Source organism: Pinus tabuliformis, chromosome Q (assembly GCF_031772625.1).
Source record: "Pinus tabuliformis cultivar Carrire ecotype Pingquan chromosome Q, CPIR1, whole genome shotgun sequence".
Classification (NCBI taxonomy): Eukaryota; Viridiplantae; Streptophyta; class Pinopsida; order Pinales; family Pinaceae; genus Pinus; species Pinus tabuliformis.
The window spans coordinates 874826683-874846725 of NC_142296.1; the positions used below are offsets into that span (position 1 = coordinate 874826683).

Sequence of the window (20043 nt, forward strand, 5' to 3'; positions counted from 1 at the left end):
ATTTAATTCATATAAATACATTATAAAATAAATAAATTTAAACTTCACATAATTTTAACTTAATTTAGTTATAATTTATATTTATATTTTTTATACCATTTTACTCGCAACCCACATCCCACATTTACACATCTGCATCAAATATGATTAGATTTAATTTTATGTTTTCTGTGACTTCGATATACCTTATTACAAAGGTATCACGTAATTGAAAACGTGATTCGGAAGAGGCTGAAGTTCAATGACTACCAATATCCCATGATAGGCAACACAAAGACAGTTCGATTTTTTTGAAAGTTTTTCCGCATTATAGACAACTCCAACCCAAAGACCCTAACCCTGACCAGAAGCAAAGCAGAGTTGTACATCCCATGCATTTTTGTTTTTTTAAAGAAAAAACATTCAACACAACACCCAATTTGCGTGGTTATTAATTCCCGTTCTCAGTCATCACCCAATCATCTGCATTCAGTGTCCACTAAAGACGATAATATTCAATGTTGTATCGCAAATTTCTCCTCTCCGGAGCTTCCATCCACAACAAGCTGCACCATCTGCATCGCCACTCTGTATTGGATCTCTTTCGCCTCAGTACGGCCTATCGGAGTACTCAGCATATGAGAAGGCCGTCTTACACAGGCGGAGGCAAACCCCGCGATGGGCTCCACTGGAAAATTTTCGCAGTTGCAGATTTCAAGCATGAAGCCATCGGGGTCATGGATGAATAGCTGGTCCACGTATATCCCTCCGTCCTCCACGATTCGTTTCACATATTTTATTTTCAGCTCTTGCAGTTTTCTCTCCACACTCTGTACACTATCGCACTGCAATTACAAACAAGTGGAAAATCTTAGCATAACCTACATCTACTCTACTGTACCATATTATATAGCAACAACGTGGTTGTAAATAAACCTTTATCTAATAGTGGGAGACAATAATTAATAATATACCTGAAAGGAGATGTGATTATCTCTTGGATTGATTTCAGTTTTCTTTGGTAGATTGTCCGCTTCCGCAGATTGCAGAAGATGGATACCTATTCCGTAATTAAACAGCCTGGACAGAGAATACAACCAATTAAATTCGGATCACAAATATTTTGCTGAGCATATATGATGGGATCGCAGTGGAAATTTATATTACCAGGCTCCATTGAAGTCAAATGATCCGGGTCTCTTGACGCGAACAAAACCGAGGACGTTTTCATAAAATTTGATGGAATCCTCGATGGATCTGCAGACGAGCGAAACATGGTTCAGAGACTTCAGCGACAGGGCTCCCACTCTGGACCCTGCGTTCTTAATGGAGTTCACCATTTTCGCAAATTTAATATGTCCTGATGATCAGAAAAAACAGAGATTCACCAATCTATATGCAAGGATGATTAAAAAAGAAGGGATTAGATTATTTTTATCTCGAATATCGATCTCTACACCAAAGCTCTACCGTTATGGGAGAAGAGGATGAGCAAAGCAATAGAAACAACACAAAATGCAGATATTACCGATAGGACGATTCAACCCAAATGCAAAGAAAAAAATGACACAGAAACGATGAACTGAGGAGAGGAGAGCTGCGTCCATGAATGTGTTGTGCGAGAAGACATAAATAATAAATAGGGGAAAATATCATATCATATCATATAATGAGATGCGGTTCGCAATATCATATCATGCTCAAGTTGCATTAACCGGATGTACAGCTCCTTCCACCGCAAACTACTTCAATCATGTGTAAATCCAACGCTACAACAACCACGTTCCTGACGTGGTATCTATGGAAATATTGTGGGTCTCTGCATTAACGTGGGATGCAGATCATCAATATTATTATTATTATTTATTATGACACTGAAATCACATCAGTTTGCAAGTGTCTGAGAATTTGTTTTGTTTAAATTATATGGGATCACAATTTCAAATCATAATATGAGGTCTCATAGATTAATACCAAGTAATAAATTTAAATCGTATGAGAAAAAGGGAATCACTTTTAGAAAAATTAAATTATTTTAAAAAGCATTCACGCTAAACAAAACTTTACACGATCCTAATTAACGGTTTTTCTATCCAACATTAACACTAACCCTAACCTGACTTAAGTTCAATCTAGTTCAAATGATATCTATTTTTTGTCCACTCTTCAAAAAAATCCCGGGCCACTTACAAAACTTAATATAAATGAATATTGCATAAACGTACATGAAAGGCTTTCGCTGCCTTCTTAATTATCCCAAAAACTAACAATGATTAAGTGGTGAGTCATTAATTAATTCAAAGGTTCTGAAGCCCAACCTACCACCCAAACACAATGTGATACATATGAACTCATTCGAATCATCGCATATCCCAAAGTTACGAAAAATCCAACGAATAATTTGGCTTTATATTTACAAACGCATAGCATGATGCAAAATAATAGCCTGCATGTTCCAGTGAACTAATATACAAATGAAGTTTCACATTTTATATTCACGGATTGTCTAGATTCAGCTGGAAGCATCTTCATGCAAAATAATAATAATGGTTTCTTCCTGTTAAGACAAACAGGTCAAGATTAGTAGATCCATATTTGGAAATTAAATCCCCATTACAAATATATGGCATGGTCTTTTAAAGCAACAAATTTATCTAGATACCAAAAATCATAAGAATCTACTAATTTTTGTAAAAATAAATTAAGTTTTTTTTATAATAAATAAATTCACTCAAAATTTTGAAACTTGACAGCAATATTATATATATTCAATAAAACTCTTAATTATCAGTATAATTCCAAATGAGATTCTAAATATATTTCCAATAATTATTTTAATTGGGCCTTTCAAATTTCTTTGGAGTGAGATCTGTCGTACATATTAAGTCTAAGTTGGATGTAAACTCTGTACATATGGTGTAACGACACGAAAAGACTTTTCTATTGTAAATACATGTAGACCGTGTACTGGGTTACCTAATCCCCAAATCCACCCGTACGAGTTTTATTTATTTATTTTTTAAAGAAGAAATAACTGAATCCACATCCCAACGAAATAAGGGTTTTGAATTTTTAACTTTTCATGCTTATCAAATTTTAAATAATAAATAATAAAATTATTTATTATATATAAATTTATTAAATATTAAACATTCAAATTTAATATTTTTGTTAATAGATTAAATCAGTATATATTTAGTTTTAATGTTTATCAATGGTTGTAATGTATTATATAGTTTATTAGGTTGCATTGATCTTTAATAAATTTGAAAAATTATATTTTTGCCATGCCCAACTTTTTAAAGATTGATATTATTCCAATTCTAATAAGTTATCCATGAAATTTATTATTATTATTTATAACATTCATTTATATATAATCAAAATTTATTTAGCAAAATGATCTATTACTTTTAATAAATTAAAAAAATTAGATTCATGCCATGTGGCTCCCCACCCACCAATTTCCTAGGAATTTTAAATTATTACAATTCTAATAAGTTCTTCCATGATAAGTTCCTCATTATTATTTATAACATTCATTTATATATAAGAAAATTTTATTTAGCAAAATGGTCCATTTTACAATGAGATGTGTAATTTCTTTTGTTTTTGTGAACCATAACCTTTTTATATATACTTAATCAAGTAAATGTGTGCATTAGTAAGGTATTCTTAGTGTTACAATAGTTTTGTTGATTATATATATGAAGCCTTCCGCTATATCAACCACATTAATATTTTTAATGTGATTGTATTAGTTTATAAATAAAACATGATAAAATCTAGAACATAATTATAAGGTTTTTTCAGTGTGGAGTGTGTGGTTAAAAGAACACATTAAAGTTAAAGTTAAATCTTATTGACTTACTATAATTGGCTTCCATGAAGTGAATGACGAGAATAAACAAACTTAGTTCAGGAAAACCGCAACTTAGTTCAGGAAAACCGCCATGTATGTTGTGAATGTATGTTGTTATAATAATTTTAATTAATTGTATGTTGTTGTTAAAAGAATACATTAAAGTTAAATGTTAATGTCTTACTATATTTTCCTTCCATCAACTCGATGACGATGGTGGAATAAACAATTTTTTTCCTTATTAAAAGTTAATGAAATTTTTCCTCATTGGAACCCAACTTTACTGCACGGCAGTGGAATAAACCTCAATACCTTGGGAAAACCTTTGAGGTACAGTCACTCTTTAAGTTGACTAAGCATTCCACCAATTAGTTTACTATGTTACAACTAAATTATTAAAGGTAATTTAGTATGGTAAAAGTAAAAAAAAAATTCGTTAAGATTAATGACTACTTCTACGAGTCTTTACTGGTTATTGTTTGTAGAAGTGGATGCTAAAATGCGTGGGGTGGGGGTGGATTGGAAAACGGTTGGCATCATCGTGGATGCTGAGACCACTTGCATGCTTGTGGAGTTTCATATTTTATGGAAGCTTGGGTTGTTTTGTTCTTCTTTGTTCGACTTAACTATTGGCATAGAATTGTGAATTATGTGGTTGGGTTGTGCTTCCTAAGCTTGGTGTTGGAGACGAATACTACATTTGCAGAAGAATACTACAGTGGTCGTCTATCATCTGTCTTCAAACAAGTAAGAAGAATGAACGACATTTTCTATTCAAAGTATGAATTGACATGTTAATCTAGCTATTTAGTGCAGGAGTTGTTAATCTAAAAACAACTAGTGTTCCTAGTGTATATACTTAGTGTGCATACTATGCATGTTAATAGGAAAAGATGATAGGTTTGTACCTTAGAAACCCAACTTAGTCCTTTGGCCTAGCCAAAAGGTAGTCCCGAGGTCTATAATAATAATATGCAAATTTATTTAAATTTTAAAGGAAATATTTAAGTAATAATATGCTCTACTTTAAAGGAACAAACATGTACATTAAAAAATAAGCATGCACATTAAAGAAACAACCATGGAACCTTTGCATTTTTATGCTAAGAGATAAGTTAAGTTGAATCACACGATTTGGTAATTTATAGAACACCAACATAGTCAATGAATCCTAGTAAGTTGAAATATTATCAGATAAATCAAAACATGAAATAATTATCACGTTTAGTCCCCGGGTCGAGTCAGACTAACCAACAACTTGGAGACCTGTGGGTTCAATGCAACCTCACATTAGTTTATGGGGTTGAATAATAAGACCAAAACCGCATATACCCTAGGGATGAGAGAAACATAAATATGAATCTTATAAATGAATTGTGAACCTAACGAAGACAAGAAGTAAAAGACGACGAACAAAATCAAAGACAAAACAAAACCAACAAATGAAAACTATACTTGTTTGTAATATATTCAAAATAGACACATAAAACTGATTATTGATACAAAACCAAAACAAAAAACCATTTCCAACGGTGAAACCCTCATTCACGGGAATTAAAAAAGGAATATAATAACAATACATTTCATATATTAACATCCAGACTTTAAAAGGACCATAACTTAATTAAGTCCATTACACCAAGCCAAGCTGATTAGGATACCTAAACAAACATACCTTATATATCCATATATATAACTTCAAGTTGCAACAAACCTCAAATAACTTTTGGCAGTGCCAGAAAATACAAGAAAGAAATAACAACACTTTGTGGCAACATTTGGGCTCACAGTGTATAATTTGTCCCTAGCTATTAATTAAAAACCTAAGAAAATAACTATAGGGACCAAATCTAGAAACCGTAATGAAAATAACACAGAATTTATGAAACCTGGAAAGAAGAAATATGTGCAGAGGTAAGCTTGTCTCCCCTTATCTCAAACAAAATTACAAAATAAGTGTTATGGAACTAGTTCACAAAATAGAAGAAAAGATAGAGAAACGACTTCAAAATTAGCTTCTTCGAGGGGGAAATCTCCTTTACATTACACAAATGAACAATTCTTGGATGATACAAATGAAAAAACCTCCTTTCTATATATAGGAGTCTAAGGGGTCACAACATAATCAAAGCTGACATAATAATAATAATATAAGGGCACAACAATAACAATAGTGGGCTTCTATGGGGCACAATAATAACAATATGGGGACAATAGGGGCACAACAATAACAATAAGGGCTACACTTAAAATAGTAATGTGGGAATCACTAGTATTATAGGGACCTAACATGCCCCTCTCCTTCAAAAAAGTGTTGTCCTCAACGCTTGAGTAGTTTTGGATGCTTCTGTATAAAATTATCATCCTCCCATGTGGAATTTTCACCGAGTAAGTTCTCCCACTTGATGACATACTCTGAAATTGATCGCTTTCATAGCTGTCGAGTTCTTGTTTCTGTGACTGCTTCAGGCTCCAATATGATTTTTATTTCGTCGTCAAGTTCTGGCAATATTGTTTGAACTGGGATCTTGTCGCTTATAACCTTCTTTAAGAGTGAAACATGGAAAACTGGGTGCATCGGGAAGATGCAAGAAGCTCCAATTTGTATGCCATAGTACCAATATTTTGCAACACCTTGTACGAACCATAATACTTTGGTGATAATTTATTATCCTTCTTAGCTTCTTGAGGGATATTTGTTTATATGGTTGTATCCGTAGAAATATCTAGTCACCTACATCAAAACTTCTTTTGTTGCGATGTTGATCTTCCTGTTGTTTCATTCTATTCTACGCCAAACTGAGGTTATCGTTTAAGAGTTGGAGAACTTGTTGTTGATTCTCGATGTGATCTTACAAAGCTTGATCCTTAGAATTTCCTCTTAAATATGATGTGATGGATGGTGGATGATATCCATAAAGTGCCATAAATGGGGTCGTTTTTGCTACAATATGGAAGGAAGTGTTATACCACCATTCAACCTGAGGCACCATTTGACCCATTATGTCTATTTATTAGATACAAAGCAATGAAGATATCCTTCCAAACATTTATTTACTATCTCAGTTTTCCCATCCGATTGAGGATGATAAGATGAGCTATGAGCTAACTGAGTACCAAGACAAGAAAATAATTCTGTCCAAAAATTTACAGTGAAAATGGGACCTTTGTTGCTTACAATAATCTTTGGGTTTCCATGTAGCTTTTGAATTGCTTCCATAAATGCAGTAGAAACTGTACTGGCTTTAAATGGATGAGATAATGCACAAAAGTGTGCATACCTGGTAAGTCTGTTAACTACCACCATGATGATACTCCGTCCTTTGGACTTGGGTAAACTTGTGATAAAAATCCATTGAAACCTCCTGCCAACGTTGGCTTGGAATAGGTAAAGGTTGTAATAGACATGGGGCCTTGATTGTTTCAACTTTATTTTTTTGGCAAACCAAACATTCCGTCACAAACTTTTGAATATCAGATTTAAGGCCATCCCAAAAAAATTCCTTCTTAACCATGTGGTACGTTTTTAAAAATCCAGAGTGCCCTCTTAAGGGAGAGGTGTGCAATTCCATAAGAATCTTTTGTTTGAGTTGGGAATTATTACATAGGTATAAGTGATCTTTATACCATAACGAATCATTTTTCCACCTAAATGTATCAGATGTACTCGGATCTTTTTGTAACTTTTGAATGAGTGCCCACACTTCTTCGTCATTCTTCCATTCATCCCTTGCTTCGTTTATCCAATCTGGTTGGATTATAGAAATGACGCAAATAAATGATTCCACATCGTCATCCTTTCTTGAGAGTGCATCTGCCACAACATTTTGCTTCCCCTTTTTGTAGATGATTTCAAAGTCATAACCCAACATCTTTGTGACCCATTTTTGTTGCTCTCCTGAAGATAATCTTTGTTCTAAAAAGTATTTAGGACTATCATGATCCGTTTTTACCTTGAAGTGTCTTCCAATTACGTAGGGTCGTCATTTCTTATGTGCATGTAGTATTTCCAACATTTCCTTCTCATAAAGAGCTTTGCGTAAATACTTTCCTTTGATTGGACGACTTTCGAAAGTAATGGTCTTTCTTCTTGCATTAAAACAACACAAATTACATTTCTTGAGGCATCACATTCCATAATAAAGGTTTTTGTGAAGTCAAGCGTAGCTAAGACGATGCTTGGCACATTGCCTCTTTAAGATGTTTAAAGGCCTTCGTTGCTTTTGGAGTCCATGAAGATGCATCTTTCTTCAATAATATTGTTATACGTGCTGCTATTCTCCCATAATTCTTAACAAACTTGCGATAATACCCCGTCAACCCGAGAAATCCTCACAAATGCTTTATGGATGTGGGGATTTTCCATTATTCCTTGATGTCTTTAATTTTTCTAGGGTCTACCTTAACACCTTCATGAGATACAATATGACCCACATATTCCACATCTCGTACTCCAAAGAAACATTTGGAGATTTTTTCATATAATTATTTCTCCTCCAATAGTTTGAGCACCCTGTCAACATGTTGAACATGATCCTTCCAAGACTTGTTGTAGATTAGCATATCATCAAAAAATACTAACAAATTTTCTAAGGAAGGGTTTGAAAGTGGAATTCATCAAACCTTGAAATGTAGAAGGTGCATTTGTAAGGCAAAAATGCATGACCAAAAATTCAGAATGACCCTCATGAGTTCTAAATGTTGTTTTCGGAATGTCTTCAATCTTCATTCTGATTTGATGATATCCTAAACGAAGATCCAACTTAGTGAAGTAAATTGATCCATGCAATTCATCCAATAATTCATCAATGATAGGAATGGGAAATTTATCTTTAATAGCGAGCTTGTTGAGCTCCCTATAATCCGAACACATGCATCATGATCCATCCTTATTGTGTACCAATACTACTGGAGCAGAGAAAGAACTTTGACTAGGTTGAATTATACCAACCTTTAGCATTTATGTAACCATACGTTCATTTTCACTCTTTTGGGCATAGGGATATCTATAAGGCCTGATGTTTGGAGGAACACTTCCTGGAATCAAATGAATAGCATGATCATGATCACGAATAGGTGGGAGGCCTTTGGGAGTCTCAAATACCTTGGAATGATTGTCCAAGACTATTTGGATATCTAGAGAAAAAGATGATTTTGATGTGGGAACCTTTAGCAAACATAATTGTGCAATTACACCTCATTGTTCTTTCTTTAGAAGCTTTTTCATTTCGTTAGAGTTAATTATCTTTCTTAATTTCCCTGCGATACCTCTTGATTCAACTTCCTTTCCTTCTGAAAAAAATTCATGAAAAGTTCTTAAAAATTAAAAGCTATCATACCCAAAGATTGTAGCCATTGGACTCCTAGTACAACATCAGCACCACCCATTGGAATGGAAAGCATTGGTCTATTCAATACATATTCTCCCATGTATAGCTTGATATTATGGCACTTTCCAGAGCGATTTATGGTTCCTCCACTTGCAACCATCACTTGACACTTTGGTGTTGTATATAGGAAGCAATTCAATTCCTTGTCTATCTTACAATGAATAAAATTATGGGTAATGCCCAAATCAATCAACACTATTACCTTTTTCTTCTTGATATGTCATGCTATCTTGATAATTTGAGGAGTGGTAATTCCAAACAATGCATTACAAGTTATGGTCGGATTCCTTTCTTCTTTATCTAGGGTTTGTCCCTGGTGTATATCCTCTTCTTTTGACGTTTCTTGTTCCTTTTCTTCCTCCTCTTCACAATCTATGTAAAATAATTTCTTCTCAATGAACTTATGACCTTTAGTGTATTTGTTATCACAACTGTAACAAAGCCCTTTTGCTCTTTTTTCTTCCAATTGTTGTGGTGTCAACCTTGTAGGTTGTGGAAGGCTAGGGGCAACAACACTTCCATCATTATATTTGTGAGTGGTAGGCTTCCTTGTTGACATAATTTTACTTTCGATTTTTCTTGCCAACCTGAATGCCTTCTCCAATGAATCAGGTCCCAAAAGCGAGCCTCATGTTGGATGTTATCCTTTAAAATCCCTATGAACACATTAATCCTATGCTCCTCTGGAATATATTTTACCCTTATATTCAATTTTTGGAAGTTCTCAATGTGCTCCATCATTGAATCTTTTTGTTTGAGATTTATCAATTGGCTAAAAAAGGTGTTTCTTTTTTTATCCTCATAATGTGCTATCATTTCTTCCATGAAAATTTCCCAAGTGAAAATTTGTTTACAAGAGCAAAGCCATCGGTACTATACAAACTGATTGGGTTCCAAATATACAGTTGCAATGCATACCTTTTGTGTGTTTTGCACATTATGGAGATTGAAATATTGCTCCATCTATAGTATCCATGTTACGAGGTCCTCGCCATCAAACTTCCTCATATCAATCTTTGGAACATGGTGGGTCTTCAATCCAACGTTAGAGTCTATGAAATCATGATTAACATTTATTTTGTTCTCATCACGAGTTTCCTTTACTACCCTTTCGCCATTAGTAAGCATTTCTTGTAGCAATTTTGTTAAATATATCTTCAAGTCTTCCATGTTGCCTTTAAGTTTTTCTTCTATACCATCCATCTTAGCTTCCAGGCCATCTATCTTAGATTCCATGCCATTCATCATATCTTCCATGCCATCCATCTTATTTTCCATGCTTTTCTTTAAGCCATCCATCTCAGCTTCTACACCTTCCTTTAAACCATCCATATTAGCTTCCATGCCTTTTTTAAACCATCCATCTTAGCTTCTGCTAACATTTTGTGAGAGTGAAATTTGTTGCACTTGGTCTCATAATTTTGATATATCATGTTGTATTTCTTCCTCTTCTTCATGAGGTCATGCTAGAGCTTTCAGGTAAATTACTAGATGTTTCCATTTCTTTCCTCGGGGCATCAATTAATCATAATTATGCTTCACTACGCCCTTTGAATTCCTTCAAACTAATTTTTCAAAACAAACTTATGCAAAATTTAAAAAAAAACTACACACCTTTTTCACTTTGTAGGAGCTCGATATTTAATCTATTGCATCTCTTTAATTGTAGATTTCCAAGGTCCAAAATTTCTTCCTGCGGTCTTCCTCTAAGTCCTATTTCCAACCACACAAGTCTGATCAAGATTGGATTCTTCGAGGAAGAGTTATGCCAAATATCCCACGATGGTCAGATTATAGACTCGTTCAGTAGAGAGGACTTTTACAAAGTTCTGTGTGTCACTGTTTCAACCTTAGGTATTGAAACCAATACACAAAAAACTACTGCCATTCTATTTCTGTAACTTGTTACAAAATTTCAATCTGATCCTCAGAGAGAAAGTTATGACGATTTTCCACAGGTCACCTGTTTGAGATATAATTCGGGACCCTACAAAAACTCTAACTTCCTTGGATCCCATCTCCGAAAATATAGTGAGACAAGATCTAACATTCACACTCGAGTTTTAGCAAGATTTCAGCTCAAATGGGTTTTAATTTTAGCTTCTGAAATGTCGTAAACGTGAAAATTCAATGATGAGTTGTTTGAAGCAGTGAAACCCTAGAATCCAAAGTTCTCATACCAATTGTCATGCAACGAGTTGTTATCGGGAAATCTAGTGTCTATGCAGAGCTGCTAGTCCCACTAAGGCTGGTAGCTACCTTAGAAACAAACAAACTAAAACCACTTTCGTTTTCCTTTATGAGAAGTAGATAAGAGGGGAATAAAGGAGACCAACCTTTGTCTTGCACTTGGTTCCTTGCTTGATTCCTCTCCCTTATGATAGATCTTTGCCACTCGCTTCCTCGTCTACCCAGCGTCAATGAGCACCTATGGAATCAAAGCAGCATAACATTATCCAAGAACAAAGATCTACTATCATAAACAATATAGGACCAGATATATATTGACCACACAAATGCATATATCATCAATCAACAAGAATGTGGAGGAAAACTTGAATAGCTTTATTAATAATCAAGAATAGCAAAGAGGATTACAACCAATTGTTTTGACCCAGCATCATCCTCTCAGCAAGAAAGGCCTTCTTCACCTCATGAAAAGTTTAGATCACCCAACATTATGATGTTACACCAAGAGACCAGCAGCACTTCCTTACAAGATACAAAATTCCAGCCTCTGGATCTCTGGGATGAGGGATCCATATATAGACGTTTGCAAGGGGGGTGAGTCAGCTTTTGAGATTTGATTAATGTCCTCTCTTTGATAGTTCTTGATTCCATTTGGAGATTGATGATCGCTTACTCATCCTTGGGCGAATGCAGAGAGGCAAGTGTCACAGGAGAAGTTTCTGGAAGATTCCATGTTCCTCCACCTTGCAGATTGACCCTGCCATTTGTCCACTCTCACCCATCGCACCCCATAGAAGGGCTTTTTAGTATGCATCGCACCTAGGTGGGATGCAACGCACTTTGACCATGGAGCAGGTGAGATGGTCCAGTTTTGACCAGTTCTGAGTAGTTTTTCATGGAGAACTTCTGGGAGATGATGTAATCAACTGACCTTGTTCTTTTAGGGCTTTGAACAACACTTTTAGGGACTTAAGAGCCCTTGGTTTATGGACATTTATGATTGGGGTTGCAGTGCCCAAAAATGTTTATAACAGTTGCCACTAAAGCATGAGGTCGTTAATCTTTTGATGTCGGGTGAAATGCTTTATCATGAGGATCTGAAGTTTTTTCGAGCTGGAAGACGACCTGCAATAAGATACAATACAACACATTATCTTCATAACATTTTCATGATCTAGCTAAGGCGGACATTCTCATGCTTAGCTTTATAAATTCATTTTCATGTACATAAGATAGACAATCGTATGTGTGCAGACTGATGATTCTGGTAGAGCCATCATCCCTTGGATTGGATGATTATCTATGCAACAATGATGTACATTTGATGTCTTTATTTTCCTGAATATATATCGCAGCCCAGATGGATGAAACTAGATCCGGGGTCTTCAATCTCGCTCGATCTTCACTCAAAGTACAAGTCGATCAATGTGAGAGATGTTCTGGAGTCGAACATGGAAAGACATCGCCTGATTACCAGCCAATGATGTAAGTTGTTAACAGGCGCGAGAGGAATCACCGATAATGATGATGACCCTCAAGGTACTACAGTACAATTCATGTGGTGTGAATAAGGGACTTGGCGTCGAACACCACGCAAAATCTTTCGGTCAAAGGCCATTGATGTAAACCTGTCGCCGGAAGTGAGAAACTTGCCATTAAGGCATGCAAGCTTCAAAGTACTGAAAGGGTTGTTCCTAGATCGACTTCCTGGATAATGAGTTGATATCGACAAGAAGCAATCCGTCATAGGAGGGCCTTAATGAATCCCACATCAATGACACGAAACGGAGCAAATGATTTTAATGGAGGTGAAAACGATCTGATGACATAAGGTTCAGGGTGGCGGTCATGAAAGAATGGAGCATAAATGTATTGCAGTGGATGAGACAAAGGTGAATTCTCTGAGCGACTTCTCTTGAACATATCGGCGACACTGACATGATGGATTGGTAGTGTTAACCCAAAATATGGATGGTGTGATGGACCAATGGTGATATGAATAGTGAACGGAACAACCCAACCCGACTCGGATGTGGAGTGAAAGTGTCATGTTCAAGAGAGACTTGCTAACAATAAAGTTTCTTCAAGTTTTCTTCCCAATTTTTCCCTAGTCATTGCTGACCAGTACCTCTTTATTTTTGTCAAGCTTGAGGAGGATAACATATGCTTGTTCTATAATTTGCCCTTCGGGAAAACCGATCGCTATGGTCTAACGAGCCTAGCGATAGTGAAACTCGTTCTTGTCTGTATGGACAAGTTTGTCACTATTCGGTTTTAACGATTTTAACGACAAAGATAACTCGGTCCTTTTCAATTTTAGAGAGTCTGAAAAGGAACGTAAAGAAAACTCCAATAATCCTTTTTTGTCATATAATCCCTTGAGTCTGAAAAAGTATAAAATAATACAAAAGGGATGAATTTTCGGTAATTTTAACGAGCCGAACAAAACAAGCACTCGATCTTTTTGTGTAATAACCCCTCAGGTCCAAAAATATTAAAATCTAAAGGAGGGATAGCACTTCCGGTCACTTTAACAAGCTAGAGAGGCCAATTGCTCGGCAATCTTTTCATATTTTACGAGTCAGATGAAAAGAGCTTAAAGGAGACTCGTTTTTCGAGGAACGAGTGATAAATTCGGGTAGCAGCTAATTCCAGGTAAGGTTTGGAATTTTCCAATCACGGCAGTGTCACAAGGATGGCTAACAGGATCACTCTTCGCAGCTGTTCCTCCAAAAGGGTAAACAATCAAATGGAGGTGAATGATTGGCCAATACAGAGTGGAGGTGACGCTGAGAACACGACCAAGGCTTCAAAGGCTAATGATAATGCATTCACGATGGTTATTTATCAGAAATTGGTTCATTTTTTAATGAGCTTAAACTTTGAGGGAACGTTTGCTCATTGCTTATGTTTATTTTTTAGCGAGCTTGAATTCTGCATTAAAACTGCTCGAGGCGGGTTTATTTTTTAACAAGCTTTAACCTTGCGGTAACAGTGCTCGTGGCAGGTTTATTTTTTAATGAGCTTGAACCCTGCGGTAACACTGCTCATGATAAGTTTGCATGCCCCCGGCATAATAACACAATCGAGGTGCATGGCCCCCAAGCTTCATTGCATTCAACTCGGTGGTTGGAATGAAGGTTTACCTTTCAGATCTTCGAAAGACTCGACTTTGATTTTACGAGATTGTAATCAAAGACTCGATTGGAAAGGGAGTCGCTTCATTTTTTAATGAGGTTGACACAGTAAAAGAACTATCCTCATGACTCCTTGTTTCATTTTTCAACGAGGTAGACACGAGATAAGAACCATCCTCGAAATCCACCATATTTACAGTATTTGATAGAAAATAAAAAACTGAAGGATGATTAAGGTTGTTGGAGTAATCTTCGTGGTAATCCGGAAGATGGGAGCGATGGTGGTAATCTTCCCATGGTGCCTCTCCTATCATCATTGATTGAATGATTCCTTCGTCTGTAGAATGTACATGCGACCAAGGATCTGAAGAGGTTCCATATTCCTTAAACCTATCTATCCAAACACTCGATGAGCGTTGATTTGGGTTTGCCCCCCAGGCCAAGAACATTGATTGCTACAATATTTCTATTGGGCTTGGAGGCAATACCTGCAGATGATCCATGTTAATATCGTTTTCTGATATCTTTTGAATAGAAGATATCATATTGCAGGTTCCTACCGTCGCCGCTTTCACCAGATTGATTAGAGGCGGGAGGGAAAAAGTCCCCATTAATATAGGGTCTTTTAGTAGGCCTACTCCGATATTTTGAAGCGAATGGGGGATTCCATGGATCATCGAATGCTTCCCGTAACTTGGGAACTATTGGGGAGAAATGTTTGTTGGTCAACGATTGTAATTCCTTGAAAAGGAAATGCAATCTTCCTAAAGTAGGTCGACACAATGGCAGCCATAGCATATATCTAGGGCCTTCATAGTAGGATGTTGTAATCGAGGTTTTCGTCGATTACTTCAACATCTATTTCTACCGTTTTCCCCCCCAGTTCAACTTGCAAGTTACTTAAAATCCCATATGGGGTATATGTTTGTCCATCAAATGCTTGGAGATCCTAAATCTTTCCAACAACTCATCGACATAATACATGTAGATGCCCCCTCATCAATAATTGTTCGATGAACAATTTTGTTGAGGGCTTTCACTTGAATGAGTAAAGCTAGTTGAACTGGTAACTGAGGATCATATCCTTTGTGATTAAAGGACACAAGATTAGAATCCTTTGGGTCAATCCCACCTCAAGTGGGAGGGGAAATTTTGCAGTACCTCAAGTGTCAACATAGCGGATGGCGATTGGGCCAGATCTTCCACTATATTATAATGTTGTGCTGCTCTGGCACGCGGATTAAATGTCGACTTGTGTACTACTCCCTTTGGCAGTTTTATTGTCAGCTCTGGAATGAAGAGCGGCACAACTTCTGTCGAAGTTGTTGTCGAACTACTAGGTTGATCTTTATCCTTGTTGTTCGACAGTTGTGGATTCCCATAATCTTTATTCCTTGCCGTTATCAAAGCATCATTTTGCTGTTTGGAAACCGACAACATCAACACTTGGGACGGGGAAGCATTATCATTGGAAACTAGATTTGTTCCTGGATTTGGAAATGGATCAGTTAATACCGCCGAGGTTTTCGAATTCTTGAAGAATTTTCGAAGCTCAGCTTTATATGAACACTCTCCTGTCCAATGATCCTCATCACATATAAGACATGGACGATTTGGTTTCTTATCTCCAAAAGGGTTTGCAGAAGATTTTTCAGGTGATGATTCATCCTGTTTCTTCTTCTTCCCTTTGTTTTTCTTCTTGCCTCCTGGTTGCTTGGTTTCTTTGCCTTTGTCAATTGAGACGACATTTACTTCCGAGGCGAGAAGTTCTTCTTTTGCATTTTTACTAGAAATCTTACGGGCCTTTTTAGATGTAGCCTTTGTTGATTTCGTGTCTGTCGTACCAATCACGCCATCGTCGGCATGAGAGTCATTGTTTGATTTAGGAGGAGGAGGAACGGAAAATTCGGCCTGGGAGCATCAGGGATTTTATCGTACAGCGTGCTAGACTGAGTATAAATCAAGTCTAAATATTGCGCACGAGCAATAACTTGCTCTTCAGTGACGACTCCCCCCTTTGCCACATCTTCTGTAATGGAAGGTAACAATGACTTAATAAACCATTCAGCTAAAATCTGATCAGGGACATACGTTTTTACCATTCTACGGCAACATCGCCACTTATGAATATGATCGGATATGTGAGTGGCCGTCATTTGTTTGAAATTGGTAAGAAGTTTTGTTCCCATTTCGTACCTTATGGGTAACTAAAAATGGGTTAAAAAGGTTGTGGCTAGGGTACTGAAGTTATCAAATGAAGCTCTAGGTAATTCAATATACCATTTTGCTGCCGGACCAGTTAACATTCTCTGAAAAAGGCAAAGCCTAATCGAATCATCATTTAGGGTGTTTGATGAACACCACAGAGGAAATGTCATCACATGATTTGACGGATCTTCACCCGGATTCCCATTAAATTTAGGAATATCTGATGGAAGTTTATGCGGAATCGCTGGCCACCAAGGGGCGTAAGCAATTGGATCGTTCGTTAGCCGATTTAGATCTGATAACTTTAACATCGCCACGCAGCGTAACTGTTGATTCAGGTTTGGTGAAGCATACCCAGGATAAGATGGAATTGCCTGGGCAGTTGGTCTTTGCATACCAGCATAATGCATTTGATGCTGGTAACTTTGATAAGGTTGATGGGCATAACCATTGTAGAATGGTTGATTTTGACCGTTTTGAATATACAGCTGCCCATTATTTGCAAAGATTTGTTGCTCAAATCCTTGGTAAACTTGTTGGAATTGTGGTTGTTGATATTGCACTAGCCATGGTTGTGAAGCCATGTGTTGTTGTCCAATACTGGTTGTTTGACCAAGATGAGGGGTAATTGTACCCATTTGGGCTTGTGTCATTCCACTAGTTGGCGATTGCATTACAACCTGAGAAACCTGAGGTTGGCATACAACAGGCAATGCTTGTACTTGCGACACCGTCACAATAGCCGGCGTAGTTGGTATATTTGACATAGGTAAACATTGTTGCATCGAGTATACAACTCTTTGTTGTTGAGGCAATATTGGCACCCAACCGCTAGATGTAATTCCAGCGTAACCTGAATTTTGTTGCAAACTCTCGTATGGTTGTCCTCTCGGAGGAGACAATGAAAGGGTATATTGCCCCCCATACGGCGGTAATCCGGTACTCAAAGGAATGGTTTGTCCTTGAGGACTGGACTACCCAAATTGACACCGTAAAGGATCAATTTGCTGAGACTCAACATAAGAGTTCCCAGATATTATTCCGGATGAACAAACGGGAACAGGCCATACTGTCGAAATATCCCCTGAGTGGGCCCCATCTAGTGATTGAGAGCTAATTGGGACAGATGGTATGTCGACAAACATTGTTGGAGTAACAACAGGAAGTTCCGCCGTTGTTGTGTCAGATGACACAGTCCTAGATGTTAATGGTTGTTCAGATATTTCTAGTCTATCCAAAAGATTTCCTAGCGATTCTACAGGAGCTTCTAATAATGGTAGACTAATTTCTGATGAAGAAGGATATAGGGTGATCCCGACTCCAAATTACGATGGAGTACTAGATGGAGGATCCTCCACAATCTCTTCTATAGCAATCAGACCAGGTGGAAGAGGTAGACCGTCAGGTCCGTAAAATATTTCTGGTGCTGAAGAAGGTATAGAATCTACAACAACAGATGTTTGGGGAATAACACCTTCCGAATCAGCTGTAGATGGAGTTGGTTCAGTAATACAAGTGTTTACCTTCACACTAGGATCAGCTCTACTATCCTTTGGTGGCTGCGGAACTTCTTTTGTAAAGGCAGGGATACCAGAAATGTTTGGAGTAATTGGAGTCTCCGATGGCGTTAGAACACTTGTTCTAACTTTACCAAGGGATTTGGAACCGGTTAAATGAGTTCGCTTCATCCGTAACAGTTTTGATTCTGGAGACAAAGATGGTTGACTCATAAGCCTCGCGAAGGCAATGAAAAATAAGTTTAAGTTGGAGAAGGAGAAGCGAGAGTATGCCATCTCTAGCATCAATAACCCTGCAGTCAAGGTCGCGACACAAATATTGGCAGTGAAGGTGATGCGGAAGTGCCGCACGAATGAGGTTCCCACTCCAGTGGTTGCACTAGCGGCGCAATGCACAAAAGGAGTCCAGTTCAACTGGGCGAACTACCTATGCGGCGAGTTCCTTGCGAACTGTTGCGAGGCACGGGAGCAGGGAAAAACATTTCATTATGCATGGCTCCTATTGTTGATCGTATTGGTGGCATGGGAGCTGCCCAAAGATAGCGATTTCCTTTCGGTCGTGAAGGACCTTCCAGAGGCAACGAAGTATGCTTCGCTATGAGTGACCAAGGACATGCAGAGGATAAAGGAGAGCAAGATCTTTTGGATATTAATGGAGATGAATATCCATATAGGTATCAATCACAAGCCACGTTTGTCACCCACAGTCTACAATAGTTTGTAGAGATTTGCAAAGTTCAAAGCAAAATTCCACCATGTCTTCATTAGGGTGCGAAAGGACCCTACGAAGACATGGCATGATTTACCATATCTGGCGCCAGACGATGTGATATTTGTAGTCCTTAAGTCTTGTCCGCTAGAATGGCACTCTCCAACTGGCTCCGTAGTTGAAATAGAGAAGTCTATCGTGCAACGCAAGAAGGAAGAGACAAAACATCGGATGGCGCAGCTCGTGGAAAAGCGCAGGAATGAAGTAGCAGCTAAGGCCTAGGAAGCGCGCGACGCTGCAAAGTTGGTGAAGTAGTAGAAAACAACAGAAGAAGAGCACGAAGCACATAAGTCACCTTCCCCTGAACCAGAGACAAACACAAAACAAGGTGGCGCGGACCCGCAGACAACATCCACCCAACTCAAGCATTCATGACCACAAGAGCAGATAGTGCTACGAAAGAAGACAAAGGCATCAAAGACTTATTTCGACCCAATCACCCTCACTGAGGGGGATTTGCATGACATCGGAGAAATGGTGAGGGATGTCACCGCGGAGGCCCTCCAACAATTTGAAGAACAACAGTAGTTGGTATCGGGGGCTCTAAGGATAGAGTTGCCGGAGTTGCAAGTATGCACTTCATAGGCTAGCATAGTGTCCACCAGCTCGCGATTGACACTTCAACTGCCGAGGAAATGTTGCGCACAAGGGTGACCAACATGATAGTGCTACCAGATGGGGCCTTATTATAGAGAAAGAGGCCGACAGGGCCACGGTCAGTAATTTGAAAGGGGTATGATTAAATATGGTTGTGCTCCCTCGGGAGACGCTCTATCTCTTGTAGGATGGAGTCACCACGGAACTTCGAGCCAGGGAGAGTCGAGCACTGTAGGTGATGAAGGAGCAGTGCATCAACACTGAGTGGTTGGGCCTGTAGCACAATGAGGTAGTCCAGCAGAATCAATAGATTATGCAGGTGATAAAGGAAGCTTTCCGAATGGTCCCAAAGTTGGACATTCAGGTAGAAGAATCGGTGGAGGCGCGCTTCCGC

General features: G+C 37.8%; 1 protein-coding gene across 1 annotated transcript in view; it reads right to left on the reverse strand.

Moving 5' to 3' along the window:
• Positions 1-335: 335 nt before the first annotated feature.
• Positions 336-20043, reverse strand: part of LOC149222290 (glyoxylase I 4-like) — a 29324-nt gene continuing 9616 nt past the window's right edge. Inside the window, exons 2-4 of the mRNA XM_089383071.1 lie at positions 1147-1236; positions 954-1059; positions 336-824 (exon numbers count right to left, since the gene is read on the reverse strand). Coding sequence (XP_089239197.1) covers positions 495-824; positions 954-1059; positions 1147-1236 — 526 coding nt within the window. The 3' untranslated portion in view covers positions 336-494. The remainder of the gene's footprint in view (positions 825-953; positions 1060-1146; positions 1237-20043) is intronic.